Below are 21,600 nucleotides of genomic sequence, written 5' to 3' on the forward strand. Positions count from 1 at the left end.
TGTTAAAATAATACGTTATTTATTCGTTGATAGCATTAATACTGTTAATACTGCTCATCCGTTTTCCCCAAACTCTTATATTCCTATTTTATTTGAATTAATAATACAATATATTATATGTAAGAAAAATCCATACTTATAATCAGAAAAAAAATTGAAATTTAACATTTTCAGGTCCATTCATATGTCATACAAAAATATATTTAATTTTCTTAATTTATTTCCGTAATATGTTATCGATTATCCTGAAATCCTTTCTCTTATCTATTTACAAATGTACAAGCTATCCAAAACGTTTTTATCTAATGTTTTCCAATAAAAAATGCATTATAAACTGTTTTGGTAATCTTTTAATTATTTTCAGTAATACATTTTATTTTGATTATTTAAGCCAATCTTAAAATACTTGTAGAAAATAATTAGGGCTCATTTAATATCTATTATAATATTATATTAGTGTATTTCTATTAAATATAATATTTTATTTGTTATTATGTATTTGCTACTACTTGTTAACGCTTAGAAGGACATTATTATACGAATTATTGCCCGTATACTTGAATAAATAAATAACTTATTATTTTTGATTAGAAGAGAAAATATCCATGTTAAATCTAACCTTAAACTGACTTAATATTTTATATGACCATAACTATTTCTTAATTTTCTTATTAAATCCTTTTAACTGTATTAATGGACACACTATAAATCTTACATTTGTGTAACTATGCAATCAATTCACCGGATACTGTTTATGTTGTCCTTTTTGTATAATAGTATAATAGTTGTATCATTATCACGCGGATTGTTGTTGACTCCCATGTAAAACCACTTCGAAAAACATTGTTCAAGTCGTGGTAAACACTTTAATCCGATGTGTTCTTGTAAAACCACTTTGGTGTCCATATTTAAGATTATATACCTATTTATCATGCAATGATCCAACGTGATAAATTCAGGAAACCAAGACGGTTTTAATATGAAATTAATATATTGCTTACGTATACATGATATTTTTATTTACACTCATAATCTTTAATCTTCAAGCGTGATTACGACCATGAAGACACTTTAACCCCGCCCCCCTTGTTCAACCAACATATTACATAGAAAATGTCTGTGAGTTTTAAGATACAAAACAACAGCTTTGGATACTAATAAGTAATAATTGGATTGGTTAGCCGATCGCTTAACGTGTCTACAATCTCCACTGGTATACAAAGGGGTAAAGTATAGAGGTCAAAAGCACATTTCTATGAAATTCACGATGAAATGACAAACGCGTGCGTAGTAATAATAATACATTTAAAATAGTATAATAATAATTCGTTTAAAAATCGTCGTCGTTATCGTCGCAAAGACATTTTACGCATATACAAATATTGTTACACGAAAATAAAACATCGTTCGAGACGTTTAACTTAACGACAGAACGCAATCCGTAATCATATAGTTTTTTTTTTTTTTTTTAATAACGTTTAAACGTTTTACCCTAAGTCCTTAAAACACCGGCGCCGTCGTTTTTACATAAATCATCGCGTGACAATGTCCCTCCACCCTCACCTCTCAGAGGTTCATCATAAATATTATACGTATTCATTATTTTATTCGCTATTCACGTACATGTACGGTCTCGAATTACCGAAAACCGTACTCGACACAAACAGATATAATAATATATTACGACTCGTCACGCTAGGCACGGGGGGCTCCCGGTTTTCCGTCGTCGTTTACCAACGATAATTTAAATGCTCCGATATGCGCAGCATATTATATCTAAAAAAAAAAAATAACAATAATAATGTTTTTGTCTTTTTCATCGGTATACCCACGAACCGTAAAACATAATACTGTTTATAAAATAATAATAATAATAATAATACGCAGCATTAGCAGTGTTTGATGGTCTAACGTCATTATATTGCAATAATAATGGTATTATTATTTGGCGACGCTTAGATCGAATTACTGAAAATATTACTATACACATTCGTAATATAATAATATAATAATAAACCAGATGTTTACAAATCCTATCGAAAAACGTATTACCTACCTACGTTATTGTATTATACGTACCTCACAGGCGCAACAGTTTAATACTCATGACTTGAAGATCTTTCACAAATCCACGAGTATCACGGTGAAAATATTTAAGCAACGCATTTATTATGATGATATTTTTTTCAATTAACAAATTTCAAAATTTATTTTTGTAAAAAATCTATAATTTAAAAAAATATTTTATACATAATTTACACTTCGATTCGTAACTAAGGCATAATATGTAAGTACATATTATAAGATAATAAATTATTTAGCGTACATTAATTTTGGATTGTCTTAGTGGACAATCCATGTGTCATATTTAGTACACACGTGTTCTTAAAAAATGGTAATGAGCTAGGTACCTACTCAGAAATGTAAAAAAAAAAGTTTTCAACAAAACTGAATAGACGTGATGTGAATAAATAATTATTGGATCCTGTAACCATTGTCTTACTATGCGAATCGCCCACGTACGCAAGTCACTAGTACGTTTGAAAGAAAACAGTATTATTCATAATGTCGAGAAAATGAAATTAACTCGTCTTTTTTACGTTAGAACTTTGACGAAAATCTAAACTTATTACATGAATATTTTGTACTAGAACATTTATAAAAAAAAAACCATTGTTGATGTCAATGTACGTAATATGTTTATTTTTGTTACGTGTAACTTGATATCGTTCTAAAATGATTTTAGTAAAACTTCAAAGTACAGCAGTGGGGCTGAAAACAGAAAATTTCGAAATTTGTTTCAAAAAGACAACTGGTTTTGCAAAATACAACATGTGTGCATCGAATACAAGTTATGAGAAAACCATATTATGGACATTTTTCGCGGGGCCAAAGCATTCGATCTGACGTTGTTGATAATAATGATCACCATCACATTACTGACAATAAACGTCTAAAATATAATGATTCACAAGTCAAATTAATTTTATTGTTCGCGTACAAAAATCGCATGCGTTATTGAAGGATATTTTTTTTTCACGCAGAGAAGACGGAATTCTATTAGAAACGCGTGGTCATCACTCATCACACAGGCAGTCGAGATACTGAGTTTTAAAGCAATACAAGAGGACAGATTATATATATATAACTTAAAGTTACTACTTACTATATCATCTCGGTCACTGATGAAAAATAAACAAGTAGTTACGTGTATTTTTGAGTATTAATATAATTTCAAATCGTGTTTAACTATTTTTTTTTAACACTTGCCTAGTTAGAATTTCTTAGTACGTGCCTAAAAAAATTATTCAAATTTTAATTGTGTAACATATAACCACTACGATTTAAACAATTTCAAAAGCGTTAGAGAATATTAAAAAATAACAAATGTTTCTATACTTGTTATTAGTTAAATTGTCTGTACACTCGTATTTTATTTTAATAAATATGTTCATAATTTGTTTAATGTATAACCATGAAATTAACTAAAATTATTATTATCTGAACACCATAATGTCTGCTTTCAGCGTCCAGCGTCCAGATTTGTTTGAATAATTTGATACTAATTATCAAAAATAATATTGAGTTTTTCAAATTTTTATTGGCAAATCTCATCTAAAATTATAACGATAAAATTGAAAAAAAAACTAAGCTAATAATTGTTAAGTAAAGTAAACTATTTCTTAGATGTATGTATTTATAAATAAAAATCATAATATAATATGAAAGGGGGCTATGTTATTGTGTCTCAAGAGTTTACCAATTTGTTTCTTGAAGTTTGAAAGAAAAAAATTTTTACTGTCGGATAAAATGAAGGTTATTATAGCAATTATAGTGCGCGATAACATATATATAATATATATATAGTAAATTTAATTATAATAATGTACAACTATTGTATACAGATATAATATATACAATGCATATGATATATTATATACATTGACTAACAAGTATAAAAACAACACAAAATAAATATTGTAATAAACTTTTTAAAATCTATGAGCTACACTTTAAAATTTGCACAAGACTTATCAATATGCTCATGCTAAGAATTGTTTTTCCAGCAAATTGCAATCGAACGACATTACTGGTGTTAGTAGTTGGATGATCTGTAGAAATACCAGCTGCCATAGCTATACCTAGAGCAATTTGATTTTGTTCGTAGTTCCCAATAAATAAATGAGACATGGGACCTCTCGCAAATACCATTACATCATCTCCTCCGTGAGTCTCACTAGATCGATCGGTTAGACTCGGGTATTCAAAATCGATTTTTTCTAAATGAAAAATAATACGAATCATATTATAGTATTTTCATTTTAAGTTATAATAAAATTATTATTTAATTTCAGCCTATCACTAATCGTAAGGTTTACAAAACAAACCAATATAATTTTAATAAAAAAGATAAAATTTTTAATTAAAGTACATATTATGCTAATTTATTAAAATAAGGATAAGTTCATAGTTGTATTGCTTTTGTATATTTACCTATATCTTCGCCGGTCACGTTGACCCTATGACACGTGCTATCATTTGTGAAGGATTTTTTTGGACCATTGGCGTAGCTCAGAGTTGTGTACGTCATATTATCCATGGCAAGTTCATTTGTTAAACCAAGAATATTAGCGTTTCGTTTAGGATAACCAGCCATCGACATGGTATGCGCATGGTCTGAAGTTACCACGATTAATGTGTCATCTTCACTTGTCAACGCCACAGCGTCTGATACGGCTTTTGAAAATTCTAACGTCTCGTCTAATGCGATTCTTGCCCATGTCTTATGATGTGCTTTGTCAATGAGCCCCCCTTCTACGAAAAGAACATAGCCATTTGGTTCTTTCTGGAGTAGCTGAATAGCGTTCCTGGTCATTTCCTGTAAAGTAGGCTGCGTCTCAAAATTGGATTTTAATCTGTAGTCCATGTGACTCCGATGAAAAAGACCTGAATAAAACGAGTGAGCGGTGAACACAATAAACAATAAGACTCTGGATAAATATAAACACTTAATCAATATTTTGGCATTACACTTCAAATAACTTGTAACCTAAATCAAAAAGTGCGAGTCAAGTCCTTCCAATCTGTCTGGAAGCAACTTAACTACAATAATAATATACTTATATAAGCGAATTGGCATAGGCATATTATTTGTGTTGGTTCCTAAAAAGATTACTATAAGGATAAGAAATATTTAAAAATGTTTATAAAAGTTTGTACAAATATTTCGTTGTACCACAAACTATCTAATGAGCTATGAAGTAACGGTTATCTAGATTTAAATAGTATTATTCAAATAATTTTTTGTGCAGCCAAAATTAAAAATAAATAAGTTTTTCTTACCTAATACAAAATCGGTTTTAGACATATCCGTTTTCATTAGTTCCTCCCTGTTCGTTATGTACTTAGCGATCTTATCACCAAATCGAGTTTTCTTGTCATTCATCCAATTGAGTACTAAGTCTTCGTCATTACGTTTTCCCGTGGAATTTACCTCCTTCTTCATAAAATTATCACGACCACCGCCCATGATAACCTACACAATGATAAAAAATAAATATAATATTTCTACTAGAAGTTTAACAAAGTCAATTAACAAACCTTGAAGTTTCTACCCGGTTCTTTTGTTATCAGTTGTAAAGCTATGTCTTCACACTGTGTGAGATTGGTTTTACCACCGGATTTTTTTATCATATCTTCATCAGATTCCCAGTCCCGATGCGCGGTTTGAGCATAAGTACCTGCTGGAGATGCATCGGTAACCCGGGTCGTGGTAACAATTCCGGTTGCCTTGCCAGCCCATTGCGCCCATTGCATCATGGAAGTCACGCGGTGCTCTTCAGGCACCGATGCCGGACAGTCTCCTAAGAGTACTTTAGACGTTACTCCAATTGTAGCTTTGTTGGACTTGACACCACACAAATATGCTGTAGCGGTACATGCTGAATCGGCCACTTGATTGTCAACGCAATATGTCTATTCGTGCAGATGAAACAGATTTGGTAAATGTAAAATAAGGAGATATACAATTTTTATTTTAATAACAGTTCATTAGTAATCATATTTTTACCTTTGATATTCCGGTGAACGGAAACCGTTCGAAACTCAAGTGTTCACTTTCGCCTGATATGTTCTGCAACTGACCTTTGTATATCCGAGCAGCCGTCAATGTGGTCAATGACATACCATCTCCTAGGAACATTATAACATTTTTCGCCTTGTTTGTTCGTAATTGCAATTTCGACCTTTCATCCAACATTCGTTTTCCATTTTCAATCCAGTATTTAGAATCTAACGAAAAATTAAATTGGTTATAATATAATATTATAAAGTCAAATGTTGGCTAAACTAGTATCAATCTTTATAATAAACGAATTTAAATACATATTTCATTTTTAAAATAATTTCAAGGCGTTCCTAATTCAAACTAAAAATTTAATATTTTAATTGACAGAAAAATTCAAAATTTACTTTTGTAAATTAAAACACTTAAAAATAGATATTTTAATTTGTAATATCAGCCGTCTAATAGTATTAACATTATATAATATCATTCAATTATATTATTAGTTTCACTATACCTAACTTAACATAGACTTAAATCTATAGCATAGTATTGTGTACATCTTTTAATGCTTAACATCCGGTTATCCAATAATACTAAATCGATTAGACTACGAGTGTAGGTACCTGATTCCTGAGCGGTAGCGGCTGCAGACACCTGTAGCGCACAGACCAAATAGCATACGATAGATGTCCACATGATTGACTGATTGACGGATGTGTCACAAAACTCGTATACCTACCATATGGTAGAGTTCAACACTTGTTTCCAAAGACGTAAATGAATACAAAACTTTTTATATTTCAATGTTTTACTTAATAGTGAATTGTCGTGTTTAAATACTCGATGGTATGTGGCATTAAGATAGTTTTTACTTGTGAATTATTTTATCTTTGTATACATTTTAAATTCAATAGTCATAAATTAAAGTACATGTATATGATTTGGCGTACATGTGCTAAGACTTAGTTTAAAGTATAATGCAATGATTTAATATTATATTTTATTATAATAATAATCCGGGTATAAGGCTAATATTCATTTTTTTTTTTTTATATAATATATAATTTTTAATTACTGTTACAAGCGTAACTAACGGAGTTGATATAACACCAATATATTATCGATACTTGAAAAAGCAATGGGTGTTGAAACGTAAATCCAGAACAGTGTCGATAATCACGTTTTTAACGTCAAGACTGAATAGGTGTGAGCATTTAAGCCAGATAATCCCTCCACAATCTCTATCAAAAGTAGTGAACTTTTCAATATGCATATTCTTACTCATCGTAAAATATTAATTTTATCATATTACTCCCAAAATTGAACGTCCCCTTAATTCCATACTTTTTTTTTTTTATAATTAACATTTCCTCGTGTGACCCTTATTTTTTATAAAAATATTTAAATACGTAATTGTAGATAAACATAAATTATTATTAAAACTTAAAATGCTTATATAAAAAAAAATGGAATTATATTTTTAATTATCTGTAGTAACAACCTGTGTAAAATCTTGTGTTTAAGGGTTCATTCCTAAACTCATAGAATTTAAAACGTTAAGAACTTTTAACTATAAGTTTATTTGAAAATTTTGTGAATTTACGAATTTTATAAGAATTTTAATTTCAAATGATTTAAAATTATATCTATATCTACGTATTTTGTATATTTGTAAAACAATTACCTATAACACCGAATTATAATTAATTTTGTATAATGCTTGTAATCTATAGCCATTTTACCAAAAAAATAAATAAATTTTACTATGAAAAAAATTATATTTAACTGAACTATTATATTGGTCTGAAATTATTGATAATAATAATAATCACAATTATATCGTGGGGCATAGATCATAATATCAATGTACAAATAAATGTTATTGTTTACGGGCCATTTAATTTTATTACGTCTGAGTACCGCAAATTACTTATTGTTGTTTCATTCGTTACTTATGTTAATTGTGTAGTTTTAATTTTCGCCGTTAATTGTTCGTGACAATGTGAGGTTTTTTATTTGAGAAATAACTTTCCAACACAGGTATGGTGTATAAGTGCCATCCTTGTATATGGATTATTATTCAACAACGGATCTACTCAAAAGATAATGTTATCTTTTCTGATATATATTATGACTTATTATGAGTAGTATGACTGACAAACTTTTTTCACGGCGCTTGTAAAACTGTGATTAATGTGACGGTGAACAATAGTGTAGAGAGAGGCAGGTTGAAGGACAGTAATTCGATTTAAAAAATTTATTTTATTTTAAATCGATTCGCATTAAAGTCCAACAGATTTATACTAGAACGTATGGTTATATTATTCTTGTATTCCACCATTTTAAAACGACGCAAGTTCTTTGAAAAAAATATATTCAATTTAGATTTTGAGAGCTGTGTAACTGTCATCCGAAATTTTAGTTTGTTCGTTTATGGGTTGTTAAAAGATGTATTTATGTGCTGGCTGAGCGCGCGTCGCATACAAAATATAATAATATGTACACACACGTATACTACGTGGTATGAAAATTACGCTGTCACGAACAGAGACCACTTATGTGAGAATATTTATTAGGACTCTATCTATAAACTAATAATCAAAGTGAAATTATCTCGACTGGGGGAAAATTTAGAAAAGAATAATCGAAGAAAGATATTTTTTCCAGTGCAGACAAGTCTATTGGTAAACCGAATCTGCGTAGTGTTAAGCGCGTCTGAATTATGCTAAGAGAAACTTCTAAAGTCGTAAGTCACAAGAACATCTATTTTTTTAAAGAAAAAGTAACAAACGGTTGTACAGGCTTAAAGAACACTAAGTTTGTACTCAACTTTAACGTTTATTAAATAATGAACCAGATCTCAGAGAAATTATTTAAATCTGGAATTTGCATTGTGTAATAAATAGTTTATGCAAGCACAATGCACACAATTTCTAAAATGTTTCAATAATTTGTTGGCATATTTATTTTATAATTTACACTTATTAAGATTTTTTTTTATCAAATTAGTAAACATTTTTATAGTTATAACTAATAATAAAGACCTATATTAAATGCACAATTAAAAATAACACAATAAAAATAATAGTAGGTATACTATGTTTAAAATACAAAAATATTACGATTTTAAATACATAATATACAGAACGAAGTGTCCTGTGATATAAACTTCAGTATTTTTATATAAGAATTCCTTTTTACTGTAAGCTATTAACCCAAGATTTTTTTTTTGAAAATTTGAATGTATCGAAGCCAAAATATTAATGGTATTTTTCAATTATTAAAATGCTTATATTAAATATAACATAATAGTCATTATAAATATATAATCGATGTAATATTATATCTAGTATTTATTTTACTAAGACATTTATATAAATTGTAAGTATTGATTAAATAATAAAAAACACTAAAATACTCATAATATTACCTTTGTCCTCGTAATCCTTATCTTCCAAATACATAATCATGGACCTACTATCCTTAATACAGAAAGTTAAGGAAGTATTATATTATATAAATTTAAAATATCAAATATTGAGTAACTGTATTATTAAAAAGAAAAAAAGTGGTAACCAATGCTTGTATATAAGATACAAGAGATGTTTTTACATGAAATAAACTACTCATTATATTAATAATTTTAATACAGATTACAATTTTCACAATTAAAAATCAAACCAATTATCCATTAAACATGTTTAAAATTCACTTATGTATACTAAGAAGTATCGGAAATTCCAATGAACGGTTCACTATAAATCCATAAGGTATTCAACAAGAAATTAACTATTCATCATTAATCGGTGGTCGGAAGTAGCTGTTTTCGCTGAATACCTGTTACGTTACGTAAATTAAGTACTCCAGGCGGTGGTTGTTCACATTTATAAAATACAACTCAGTACTTAAACCAACAAACGTTACTGTATTCGATTACTTATATGTACTTATAATAAAATATAATATAATACCTAACAGAACATATAATTTATATAAATTATTATAATATTATACACACTACATATATCTAAATTATTTAATTGTATTAAAAAACAAATATTTTGTTTGTTTGTTCTCTATAGACACAAAAACTACTGGACCGTTTTCAATAAAAAAAACTTCGAAACTACTGAACTAATTTGCACCAAATTTTGCAAAATATTCTCTGATCCTTAGAAAATGTTCAGGGTAAATTGTTTGAATTGTTAACATCTATAGCAGTCAACAGCTAACATGTGAATTTCGTTTTGATTCTCGAAAATCGGATATTTTTTTATTTATACTCAGGGTTGATATGGGTTACGGAAAATTAATTACCTCGCTAATAGCAACCAAAAATAAACAAATAAAAAATGTTCAATGTTAAGTAATAATCTATAACACCTGGGTATACAATTAACTTGAACTATTTTTACCTCATTACCTTTATTCTTTTTTTTGTTTAGCGAAAATCATGATATTATTAAATTATAAGGATATAATTAAAACCAACATTATATAAATATATTTAAAATTGTTGCTTATATTTAATGTAAATAATATTTATAATTAATAACTTACAAATAAAAATGAGTTTATCGATATATTATTTTATTGAGATTTATAAACTAGATTGTGAAATTCCAACTAGACCCAACAATAATACTGCAAGAACAGTGTGTCCAGCAAAAATAAATGGTGTATTAGCACTGCTGCTAGAACTAGATGTAGGTGGATTGGTGGAAATACCAGCAGCCATTGCCATACCAAGAGCAATTTGATTTTGCTCATAGTTTCCGGAGAATAAATGAGACATAGGACCCCTTGCAAATACCATAACGTCATCTCCTCCATGAGTCTCACCAGATAAATCAACCAGACTTGGATATTCATAGTCGATTGTGTCTAAAAAAAAAAAAAATAACACGAACTAGTAAATTGCAAGAAATATATCGGCATTCTTATAATATATTCTTCATTATAAATTATATAGGTTAACTATAATGTTTAATGTTTCATTTTTAACACGTTATCGCCTATTATCAAATTTTTACACAAAAAATATAATATTAATAAATATCATAAGGTTCATGATCAAAAAAAATGCCATAATTATTAAAAATTTATTTCAGTATATTTACTTAAATCTCCGTTAGTCACGTTGACCCTATGACACGTGCTATCATTTGTGAAGGATTTTTTTGGGCCATTGGCGTAGCTCAGAGTTGTATACGTCATATTGTCCATGGCAAGTTCATTTGTTAAACCAAGAATATCAGCGTTTCGTTTAGGATAACCAGCCATCGACATGGTATGCGCATGGTCTGAAGTTACCACGATTAATGTGTCATCTTCACTTGTCAACGCCACAGCGTCTGCCACGGCTTTGGAAAATTCTAATGTTTCATCGAGCGCGATTTTCGCCCATGTTTTATGATGTGCTTTGTCAATGAGCCCCCCTTCTACAAAAAGAACGTAGCCGTTTGGTTCTTTCTGGAGCAGCTGAATAGCGTTCCTGGTCATTTCCTGTAACGTGGGCTGAATCTCAAAATTGGATTTTAATCTGTAGTCCATGTGACTCTTGTGAAAAAGACCTAAATAAAATAAGTCATAGGTGAACATAGTAAACTATAAGATTCTGGTCAAATACAAAAATCTTATCGAATATCACGCCGTAAACTACTTTCGTGCATATTGGATAAGAGCGGAATCAGATTTGTCAGACTCAACTACTTCGCTATAATACATATAAAGCTATAACTATACAGTACTTGGGTTATTTCACTGTAATATAAAAGCTAACCATATGATATGTATGTTACTGAACTTAAATTTACTAATTTGCAGTTAGATCAAAATAAAACAACAAAATATAATGAGCTTAATGACATATGCATACATTAATTGTCAAATTTTTTCCGAAACTGTTTTATCTATTATTTTAATAACATACAACTTTTGTATAATGTGACAAAGTGTTATTAACGGTGAAGTAGTTAAATCTATCAATTCTGTATTTGTGTGCCATACAGCTAATTATAATTAATAGTAAATAATTTGCTCTTACCTAATACAAAATCGGTTTTAGACATATCCGTTTTCATTAGTTCCTCTCTGGTTGTTATATACTTAGCAATCTTATCACCAAATCGAGCTTTTTTGTCATTCTTCCAATTTAGTACTAAGTCTTTGTCATTACGTTTTCCCGTGAAATTTACCTCCTTCTTCATAAAATTATCACGACCACCGCCCATGATAACCTACACAATGATAAAAAATAAATATAATATTTCTACTAGAAGTTTAACAAAGTCAATTAACAAACCTTGAAGTTTCTACCCGGTTCTTTTGTTATCAATTGTAAAGCTATGTCTTCACACTGTGTGAGATTGGTTTTACCACCGGATTCTTTTATCATATCTTCATCAGATTCCCAGTCCCGATGCGCGGTTCGAGCATAAGTACCTGCTGGAGATGCATCGGTAACCCGGGTCGTGGTAACAATTCCGGTTGCCTTGCCAGCCCATTGCGCCCATTGCATTATGGAAGTCACGCGGTGCTCTTCGGGCACCGATGCCGGACAGTCTCCTAAGAGTACTTTAGACGTTACTCCAATTGTAGCTTTGTTGGACTTGACACCACACAAATATGCTGTAGCGGTACATGCTGAATCGGCCACTTGACTGTCAACGCAATACGTCTATTCGTAAAGATGAAATAGATTTGGTAAATGTAAAATAAAAAACCTATATGACATAAATTTTTATAACAGTTCATTAGTAATCATATTTTTACCTTTGATATTCCGATGAACGGAAACTGTTCAAAACTCAAGTGTTCACTTTCGCCTGATATGTTCTGCAACTGACCTTTGTATATCCGAGCAGCCGTCAATGTGGTCGATGACATACCATCTCCTAGGAACATTATAACATTTTTTGCCTTGTTTGTTCGTAATTTTAATTTCGACCTTTCTTCCAACATTCGTTTTCCATTTTCAATCCAATATTTAGAATCTGGCAAAAAAATGAATTGTTAAAATACTAATAAAGGAGAAGTGTATTTATAATTAATTCATAATTAATATATAATAGTTATTTCGTTAAAGTACAAAAAGACCATAAAAGTAATATTTTTTCTTAGCCTCAAATAGTATTTATAAAATTCCTTTGATTATAAATATTATCACACATAAAAATAGTACTGTGTTACTAATACCTGCGTATTAAAGTAAATTTAAATATATATTTAATTTTATGCGATAAAAAATTAGCTTTATATTTTTACTAAAACAATACATTACATTTTGTATGTAACTCCATCCTATTTTTTAACAAGCAAAAAATTAAAAATAGGTTTGAAATATTCTCCCACTTTCGAAAATAGATATTATGTTAGTTAGATTTTGCATCACCCAAAAGCGTTCATCCTAAAACGTATTCTTTATATAAATGTTGCTAATTTATAATATATTTTTTTTAATGTTCTTTTTATTATATTAGACTTTAGTTAATATTTTACTGTTTTAGGTATTAAGGAAAAGTTCAATAAATGACCTACTGTCGTCATTCATTTTTTTTTATGTTACACATACTATTATAAAATAAAATATTTATTAATTATTAAATAAAAAATATATATATTACATAATATATCATAAATTATTTCTGGTTTATAAATCGTTAGTAGTATGTCAAATTTTCATAATGTGTAGAGTGTAATTTGTACAAGAATATAATAGAATATATTATAATCACCATGATTTCCACACCATAACATTAAACATTAAACCATTATTATTTATTTGTAATAAACCAGTAATACGATAATGAACAGGCCGTAACTTGTTTCATTATCGTTTTCTTTATAAAATCATCATTCTATTATATATAAAAGTTTAATATATACATATCTTCCTATTATTAATATATTATAATATTATTAAACGATGGGTTAATGCTAGATATTTTGCTATTTTAGTTGTCTAACCTAATATTTAACGTGATAGCTCATGTATTAAACCATTCTCTATAATTATCACAATATTTTTGGGCGATAAATTATCACTATATTCTTTTTTATGATTCCAATAATAATCATAAATAATTATCGTTTTTTAAATAATAATATATCTAATATACTTAGCTATAACTTGAAGGAAAAGCACACTCTGTGATTAATAAAATCGATATGTAAATAAATGTAAAGTTCCTGGTTTTAAAGCCATTTATGAGCCCAAAATAAAATTTAACTTCGTTATCATTAAATACAACAGGTAATAATTTATTAATAACTGATATAAAAAAAAATATGAAGTATATATTGAAGAATAATTAAGCTACCTAACAAATTTTAAGTTAATAAAACTCTTGGGACTAAGAATAATTATATAATAATTATAATATGCAAGAGGTGGTCGCTTCACTGTTCAGTAATAAGTGTCGATTATACACCTCGCTATTAAGTATACGAAAAACGATTCTGAGCAAATATAGTAAATCAGCTTTTATTAATAAGTATATTTTATGATATATTTATATTGCTATAAGAAATAGTAATTTATTTTGCAATTGCCTTTTTCAAAAATATTAAATATGTTATAAGTTATAACATTGATAATGAATTACTATTATAGTTTATTTTATACCTATATATTATTATGTAAATAATATATTATTGACTTACTGTAGAACCATCTAAATGAATTCTTGGTATAAATAGGTAATAACATAAAATGTATATATAATAATATGTATACTAGTTACAAATTACAAAGAAAAATATTTTTAATTAGAAAAAAAACACCAAAATTGTTATTTTTCATTTAAAAATTTATCTAATTTTGTAAAATTTTTTAAACTTAAGATGTTTATAAAAAAATATATTTATACATTCTTTAGATCTTTTGATTTCAATATGAACTACTTATGACGAACCTTGTAATAAATGTTAATTTTGACCTTCTGAAAATACTAACTTGATTAACTTATAATATATTGAGTTTAAAATCAAATCTTTTTTTCTATTACAAAACGAGTACCTACACAAAAAGAAACACGTATCACTGTTAAATCAATACAACCATAGCTTCGCTCATAATCTAAAAGAATAGATGATAAATATCTAATAGTAAAATTCTTCCTTTTGTTATTTTTTCTATCACGAAAAATACTAATTGCTTTATTATATTTTGGTCACAGCTGTGTGTTCACTATACGTGATAATGGGGCCTCGAACTAACATAATTAATTGCAAATCACAATAAGAGGCGCACTGCGTGAAAATTCAAGAACATTGAAAAACGATTACCTACTTACGTTCTATAAACGTGTTATTGACGTTATAGATGATACAAAAATACACGTATACCTATTATTTATAATATATTATATTATATAAATTTACAAAAAAATGAAATCAATCATATTATATTCCATATTCGTAAACAGAGCTCAACGATCTTAACGATCTTATCTTTATGAGTAATGGCATTACATTTAATTGTGCTTATGTACGCGCTATTGTAATTGTACATATTTAACTTTGATTGAACTAAATAAATCGTTACATATTAAGAAAATGTTATACCCGCATGTGTTGTCTCTATCTTATACTAATGTATATTAAAACGAATTTGCGTTCAGCAGAACACGATTTATGTTGTTAGCTTTAATATTGGAGTCAATTTACCTATTATCAAACTTAAAGGCAAGAATATGATCTAGGACATGTCATATGCTTTTATTGATATTTTCAAGTGAGTTATAGCTATATAAAATATTATAACTTTAAAATGTTCATAACTCTCACTTTAAAATGATAATATCAATAAAAGCATATAACATGTTCTAGATAATATTCTTATCTTTAAGTTAAATAATAGGTAAATTGACTCCAATATTAAAGCTAACAATGTAAAATGTGTTCTGTTTAACGCCAATTTACTATGATATACATTAGTAAGACAGAGAAAACGCATACGGATATAAGGTCTTCTTTATACTAATTATACTTATACTAATTTATAATACTATTTATTTCATTTTATTTGCTATACATCAATGACATAGGTATAAAATATTGATTTTTTTTTATTATTTCGACACGATAAATTAATAAACAATAATTAGGTACATATTATAGTTTTTCTGGGTTAAAAATTTAAATGTAAATTTTTCGTTTCCTTGATATCAAAACACGGCTTGTACTATGTTCAATATGAATATTATTTTATTTATTAATAGTTCTCATTTTAACAATTGTTAATTGTAAAATAAACAATTTTTAACATTAACAATTTTTGCAATTCATGTATAGAATTACTGTACTTTATGAATAAAAATTTAAGAAGAAACCTCTTCAACGCATTGTTCTACTTCTAAGTTATTCACTAATCCCAAATAGATTAATCTAGAGATTTTTATATTGAAATATAATTTTAATAGAAATGATGCCTTTAGAAAATATAATAGTAGGTAAATGAGTACTAAAGTATTCACGATTCGTTTTATTGAAGTATAGTATTTTTAAATATTTTTTTCATTATTATTTTACAAAAGTTATTTTAAAGAACTAATTACAATAATAATAATAATTATGCAATTACATAAATTATTTCAATTTGTTAGCGTCATATATATTTTTCAAATTCTTTATGGGAAAATAAAACTTTAAACAATAAACAAACGACTGTCGTAATGACATGTAGCAATTTTAACGAGTGTATAAGGTCAGCCATTAATTATAATTTCATATATTTTTCTTAGAAGAAAAAACTTGTTGAAAAATCTTTTAACTAAGTAGGACTTCATTTTTTTGTTTTAACAAGTGCATAATTTATTGTAATTGCGATGAAAAATAATATTTTAAACGGTTTTCTTGTATGCAATTTATCTTAAATATATTTGCAAACCAAATTTGTGCATATTTAATAAAATATATTAATAAGTATTAGGAAAGAAAATATAATATTATGTAATATTGTAATGAAATTATTATTTAAACGTATAATATTTTAATCGAATAATTTAATATATTTTTAAACCGACTATTTATAATATAAACTTCTTTTTATACTACTTGAATACGAACTATGTTATTCAGTCAAAATAACTAAGACAAATAAAACATCATTTCTTCGACCTATTATCTAAAATAATTTGGTCCATCATCAACGCCTCTACACCAAATGATACTATCCATTACAGCCTCTACTTACCTAATGCATATAATAAAACAAACAGCCTATCTCTGAAATACTCTGTCTCTATCCAAAAAATTTATGAATATCAGTAAATTCTAATACTAGCATCAGTTTCACTAAACTAATCTATTAAGATTAAGACGAATTGGTTTTACCTATATAGAGTGGTTGCCTAACATAATTAATTATTAATCTGTTACTAAATGGATCTCTTCATCTCGTTTTATTTTTCATTTTTAAATATTACAATATTTTCTTTATAAATTACTAACATAAACTTATATATTATTATTATACAAATATACTTATCATATATAATATTGTGTAAGTATTGCAAATATCCTTATACCAATAAATACATCAAAAGTCGTTTAATAATTTAAATTTATTAGTAATATAAGAACGCAGTTTTATTTTTTTTTTTGACAAAGTAATTGTTGGTAAGTCCAAGATTTAATATAACATAATGACGAACTAATTTACTGAAGATGAAGGTGTTTATCTCTTTATTTAAATAAGTAAATAACATAGTATAATTAAAAACGTTGTACAATCGTAAAATAAATGTTATAAATATAAAGAGGATTACGGGAATTTTTTATCTCATTAGTCAAACAAATTAATACACCACAGTATGTAATACTATATATATATTTATTTACGTATACAATGTAAAATGTAAAATGTAAAATGAATGTTAATATATCATATTATAACCTATATTGTAACATACCTACATTCAAAGTCATATTGTATCAATTTAAACATTAAATGTAACTAAAGACCAGAATAAAAGAAAACACCGAAAAATTATCGTTACGTTATCAAAAACCAATAAATAGAATCATTATATTAGTCTACCGAAGGAAACGGTTTAAAAAAACCCCATCATAGAACTAACGTTTTTACTATTGACCACCAAAACCTTGTAAAAATAAAACCATTATAGATAATGGCTATAACGACAAACTATACGGTACGAGGAACTGTGAATCATTGTATTATAAAATGTAATATGTTAAAAACTCGTGGTGCACAAAATCAAATAAACAACTGCGAGCGTACCTGATTCCTGAGTGGAGTTGGCTGCAGACACCTGTAGCGCACAAGCCAAAACACACACGACGAATGTCCACATGATTGATGGGTTGACGGACGTGTCGCCAAACTTATATAGTTTACGGTGGGCTGCGGCACTCGGCTCCGAAGACGGAGACAAAAATGAAGATGGAGGTAGAACCGTTTTCGTTTGAATGTATCACCGACGAGTGGATCAGCGTACTTAAATACACGGCGCCGCGGCAGTGAGATACTTTATGTTTGTAAACTATTTTATCTCGGCGTGCCTTCAAAGTGTAATCGTCATAAAATTATATAAATATGTAAAGTGCGTACCATGCTTTGGTGTACAAGTGCTGAATTTTGAGTTTAAAGCGTTATTGATCCACGTAATGCGGATAAGACCAATATTAATATTCTTTTCTATTTTTTTTAATCGCTGTTACAAATACGGGGCCGTATACAATATTTTATTGATATCTATGTCACAATATTATGTAAAAGCAGCGAGCGGTGAAACGTACTTAAATCTTACTCTGCATCGGTGATAATGTTTCAAACACAGGATAATTAAGTGCTTAAACACCAAATCCATCATTTCACCACCATTATCAAAAGCGGTGAGCATTTATAGTCTGCATTATAAATCACAATAATAAAATAATACTATCAAAAATATAGTGTTTGTTTTATTAAAAAAATTTTTTCATATATAGGTACCTAGCTTTATTTTACATTGGCACTAAATATTTAAATAAATGTTTATAACAGATCATAAATTAAACTTAAATAAACATCATCATAATATAACGGTTAATACACACAAAATCTTAAGTACCAGCTGAATTTTTTATGTTTTTGTGCATCGTTTTGTACAACCTATTGGTTAATGCGACAAACTATGTGGTTCCTTTGATGTTTCATTTAGAGATTTCTACTGTACTAACAGAATAATTAAATTATATCTGTCATTGTATAAGTTTTTGTTCCATGTCAAAACTGAACAAATAAATATCTTAAAATTATACGACACGTCGTATGCATAATATTTTCATCGTTCTAAAATTGAACTGAATTTAAACTATAAATATTTTAATTTATACATTTTACAAAATTTGAACTCATAGAACCGTTTAAATTTTGTATTACAAATTATGATCTCATACACTCCTTACCAATTTTAAGGCAACACTATTACTCTTTGCCTACATACCATAAAACAAATGTCGAATATCTTTATGAAAAACATTAAAAAATCAACTTATATTATTAACCTGTATAGATTTACTATACTGAGCGATCCATTTTACGTAATATACTCACTATTTCAAAAATGTTACCCTATATAATTTTAGGTCGCTAAAAAAAATATTTTGTAATATTTTTTATAACTTTCATATTTTATTAATTGTCTCACTTTCTTAATGATAAAATACATTTTTTAATTCTTTTTCCAAAGCGGAATATTTTTTGGTTATTTGATACATACAATATCTTAGACTACCTAATAATTTTATAAGTTATTAGTATTTAAAGTTTAGATTGGTAGAGTGGATTTGTACAGGAGTACCTGTTGACTAACATGGACTAACAAGTTTATTAAAATATGGGTCCATTACTACGACCATATAAACTTAAAATATGTATAACTAATTAACTACTTATCCGAAATTTGACTTTGATAGATCATCCAAATAATATCTTAATTTGTAACATAAAAATAAAAATAAAAGTTTCCATTCATAAGAATCAAATAATTTAAAATTTAAAACGATAAGAATATTTTTTTTTTCAAAAATGTTTTGTAATGACTTAAAATTATAAAAAAGAAATATTTTCACAACAATTAGTGTTTCCTTATATAACAGGTGTCTTACGATATAATAAGTATCACGTCTTATTATTATTATTATGTCCTTAAATTAATATCCGAGTTATACTCTTGACGATTGAAAACACATTTAAATAATAATATGATCGAAAATGACACAGAAGCACTTAGGGTCCAAGAAATATTATACATCATTTACGAATTTATACGTAATACGTAATACGTATAATAAATTTATTAATGTGTTAATAGAACTTTGTGAACATTACGCCTAATGAAATAATGCGAAAATATGTATTATTGAGCTTTAAAATATATTTTATGTGAAAAAAAAACATTGAATTGAAAATTTTGTGAATTTAGTTCCTTCATTATAACTTTGGGAAGGCTCTCTAAGTTATACAACTGATAAGAACACACGTTATTCTATATAATATGAAAGGGAACAAAAATGAAATCATGGGGATTGAAATCGAAAAAAGTAATTTACAAAATATAATAAACAGAACGCGATAAATAAATAGATAATACTTACCTATTTAATATTGTATTCCACATTTACCGCTTCAACCGATCAATGCCATCGCATCTAATTTCCGTCGATATGACACTTCGCGTTGCGTCGCGGTTTTGCTTTAGATCGCATAGTACCGACAGGTCGATAGGGAAACGATCACGGAAAAGGGATATAATTGTTAAAAAAATTAATTAAAAAGAAAATTTCAACAGGCTTCTCGAAAGAATACTGACGTTGACGGTTTACCGGAGGGACATTTTTATATAAAAAAAAATACGCTTAATTAAGAGGAAGGTTAGGCGTAAAATGAAAATAATATGTTGTTTAAACCATATGCATATTATATCTATATATATTTACACACACAATATCGTGATCGGTGTTCTAATGAGACATACGAAAATTACAATGACAACGCACCCGTGAACCACCGACCATGTTACTACGTGGTTATTGCAATAACGCGTAAACAACCGCCTAATTATTTGTCGTTTTTTTCTTAAATTTATTCATATTTAGACAGGAAGAACCTAGTTATATGTTATATTATTATTGTTTTAATGCGATTTAACATTACGACAATAATTGTAATATTCTACGTACGTACAGTAACAATGATAGTTATTATATTTTATTTAATGGTTATAAATTATAATTATATAATAAATTATAAATATAAATTAATGAAAGGTAATAAAATACAATGTTGCTACAGAATATAGTTTGTAATATTATATACAGGATATGATTGTAGATTGATGTACTTCCAGATAGAATTTAGGAGAGATAGTGCCTTTTGCAATATAAGCGTATTAAGACTTAAGATTAAGAATCAATAGGAGGGAAATTAACGGACTAATGATAAAATGTAATTGTACGTTGAATCGGGATAACGTCATAATATTAGAAATAGACAGAGACAATCTATTTACTGTTGTCTCCGA

The 21,600-nt window shown here is 27.8% G+C and overlaps 3 protein-coding genes across 7 annotated transcripts in view; 1 reads left to right on the forward strand and 2 right to left on the reverse strand.

Annotated features, from left to right (window-relative positions):
• LOC132931695 (lachesin-like) overlaps positions 1-21,600 on the forward strand; it is a 183,588-nt gene that overhangs the window by 96,139 nt on the left and 65,849 nt on the right. The window lies entirely within an intron of this gene.
• Positions 3,854-6,933, reverse strand: LOC132917257 (membrane-bound alkaline phosphatase-like). Its single transcript, XM_060977906.1, has 6 exons — positions 6,691-6,933; positions 6,071-6,291; positions 5,602-5,976; positions 5,344-5,536; positions 4,495-4,947; positions 3,854-4,280 (listed from the first exon to the last, which is right to left on the reverse strand). The coding sequence occupies exons 1-6, from the start codon at positions 6,761-6,763 to the stop codon at positions 4,000-4,002; spliced, it is 1,596 nt and encodes a 531-aa protein (XP_060833889.1). The 5' UTR covers positions 6,764-6,933; the 3' UTR covers positions 3,854-3,999.
• On the reverse strand, positions 10,570-21,008 carry LOC132932203 (membrane-bound alkaline phosphatase-like). Of its 2 annotated transcripts, XM_060998470.1 has the most exons (7): positions 20,675-21,008; positions 18,315-18,595; positions 12,842-13,062; positions 12,372-12,746; positions 12,114-12,306; positions 11,188-11,640; positions 10,570-10,951 (listed from the first exon to the last, which is right to left on the reverse strand). In XM_060998470.1, exons 2-7 carry the CDS (start codon positions 18,385-18,387, stop codon positions 10,668-10,670), a joined length of 1,599 nt encoding a protein of 532 aa, XP_060854453.1. In that variant the 5' UTR covers positions 18,388-18,595; positions 20,675-21,008; the 3' UTR covers positions 10,570-10,667. The 2 variants fall into 2 exon arrangements, with proteins under 2 accessions (XP_060854453.1, XP_060854462.1); XM_060998479.1 differs by lacking the exon at positions 20,675-21,008 and having other exon boundaries at positions 18,315-18,601.

Source organism: Rhopalosiphum padi, chromosome 1 (assembly GCF_020882245.1).
Source record: "Rhopalosiphum padi isolate XX-2018 chromosome 1, ASM2088224v1, whole genome shotgun sequence".
Taxonomy (NCBI): Eukaryota; Metazoa; Arthropoda; class Insecta; order Hemiptera; family Aphididae; genus Rhopalosiphum; species Rhopalosiphum padi.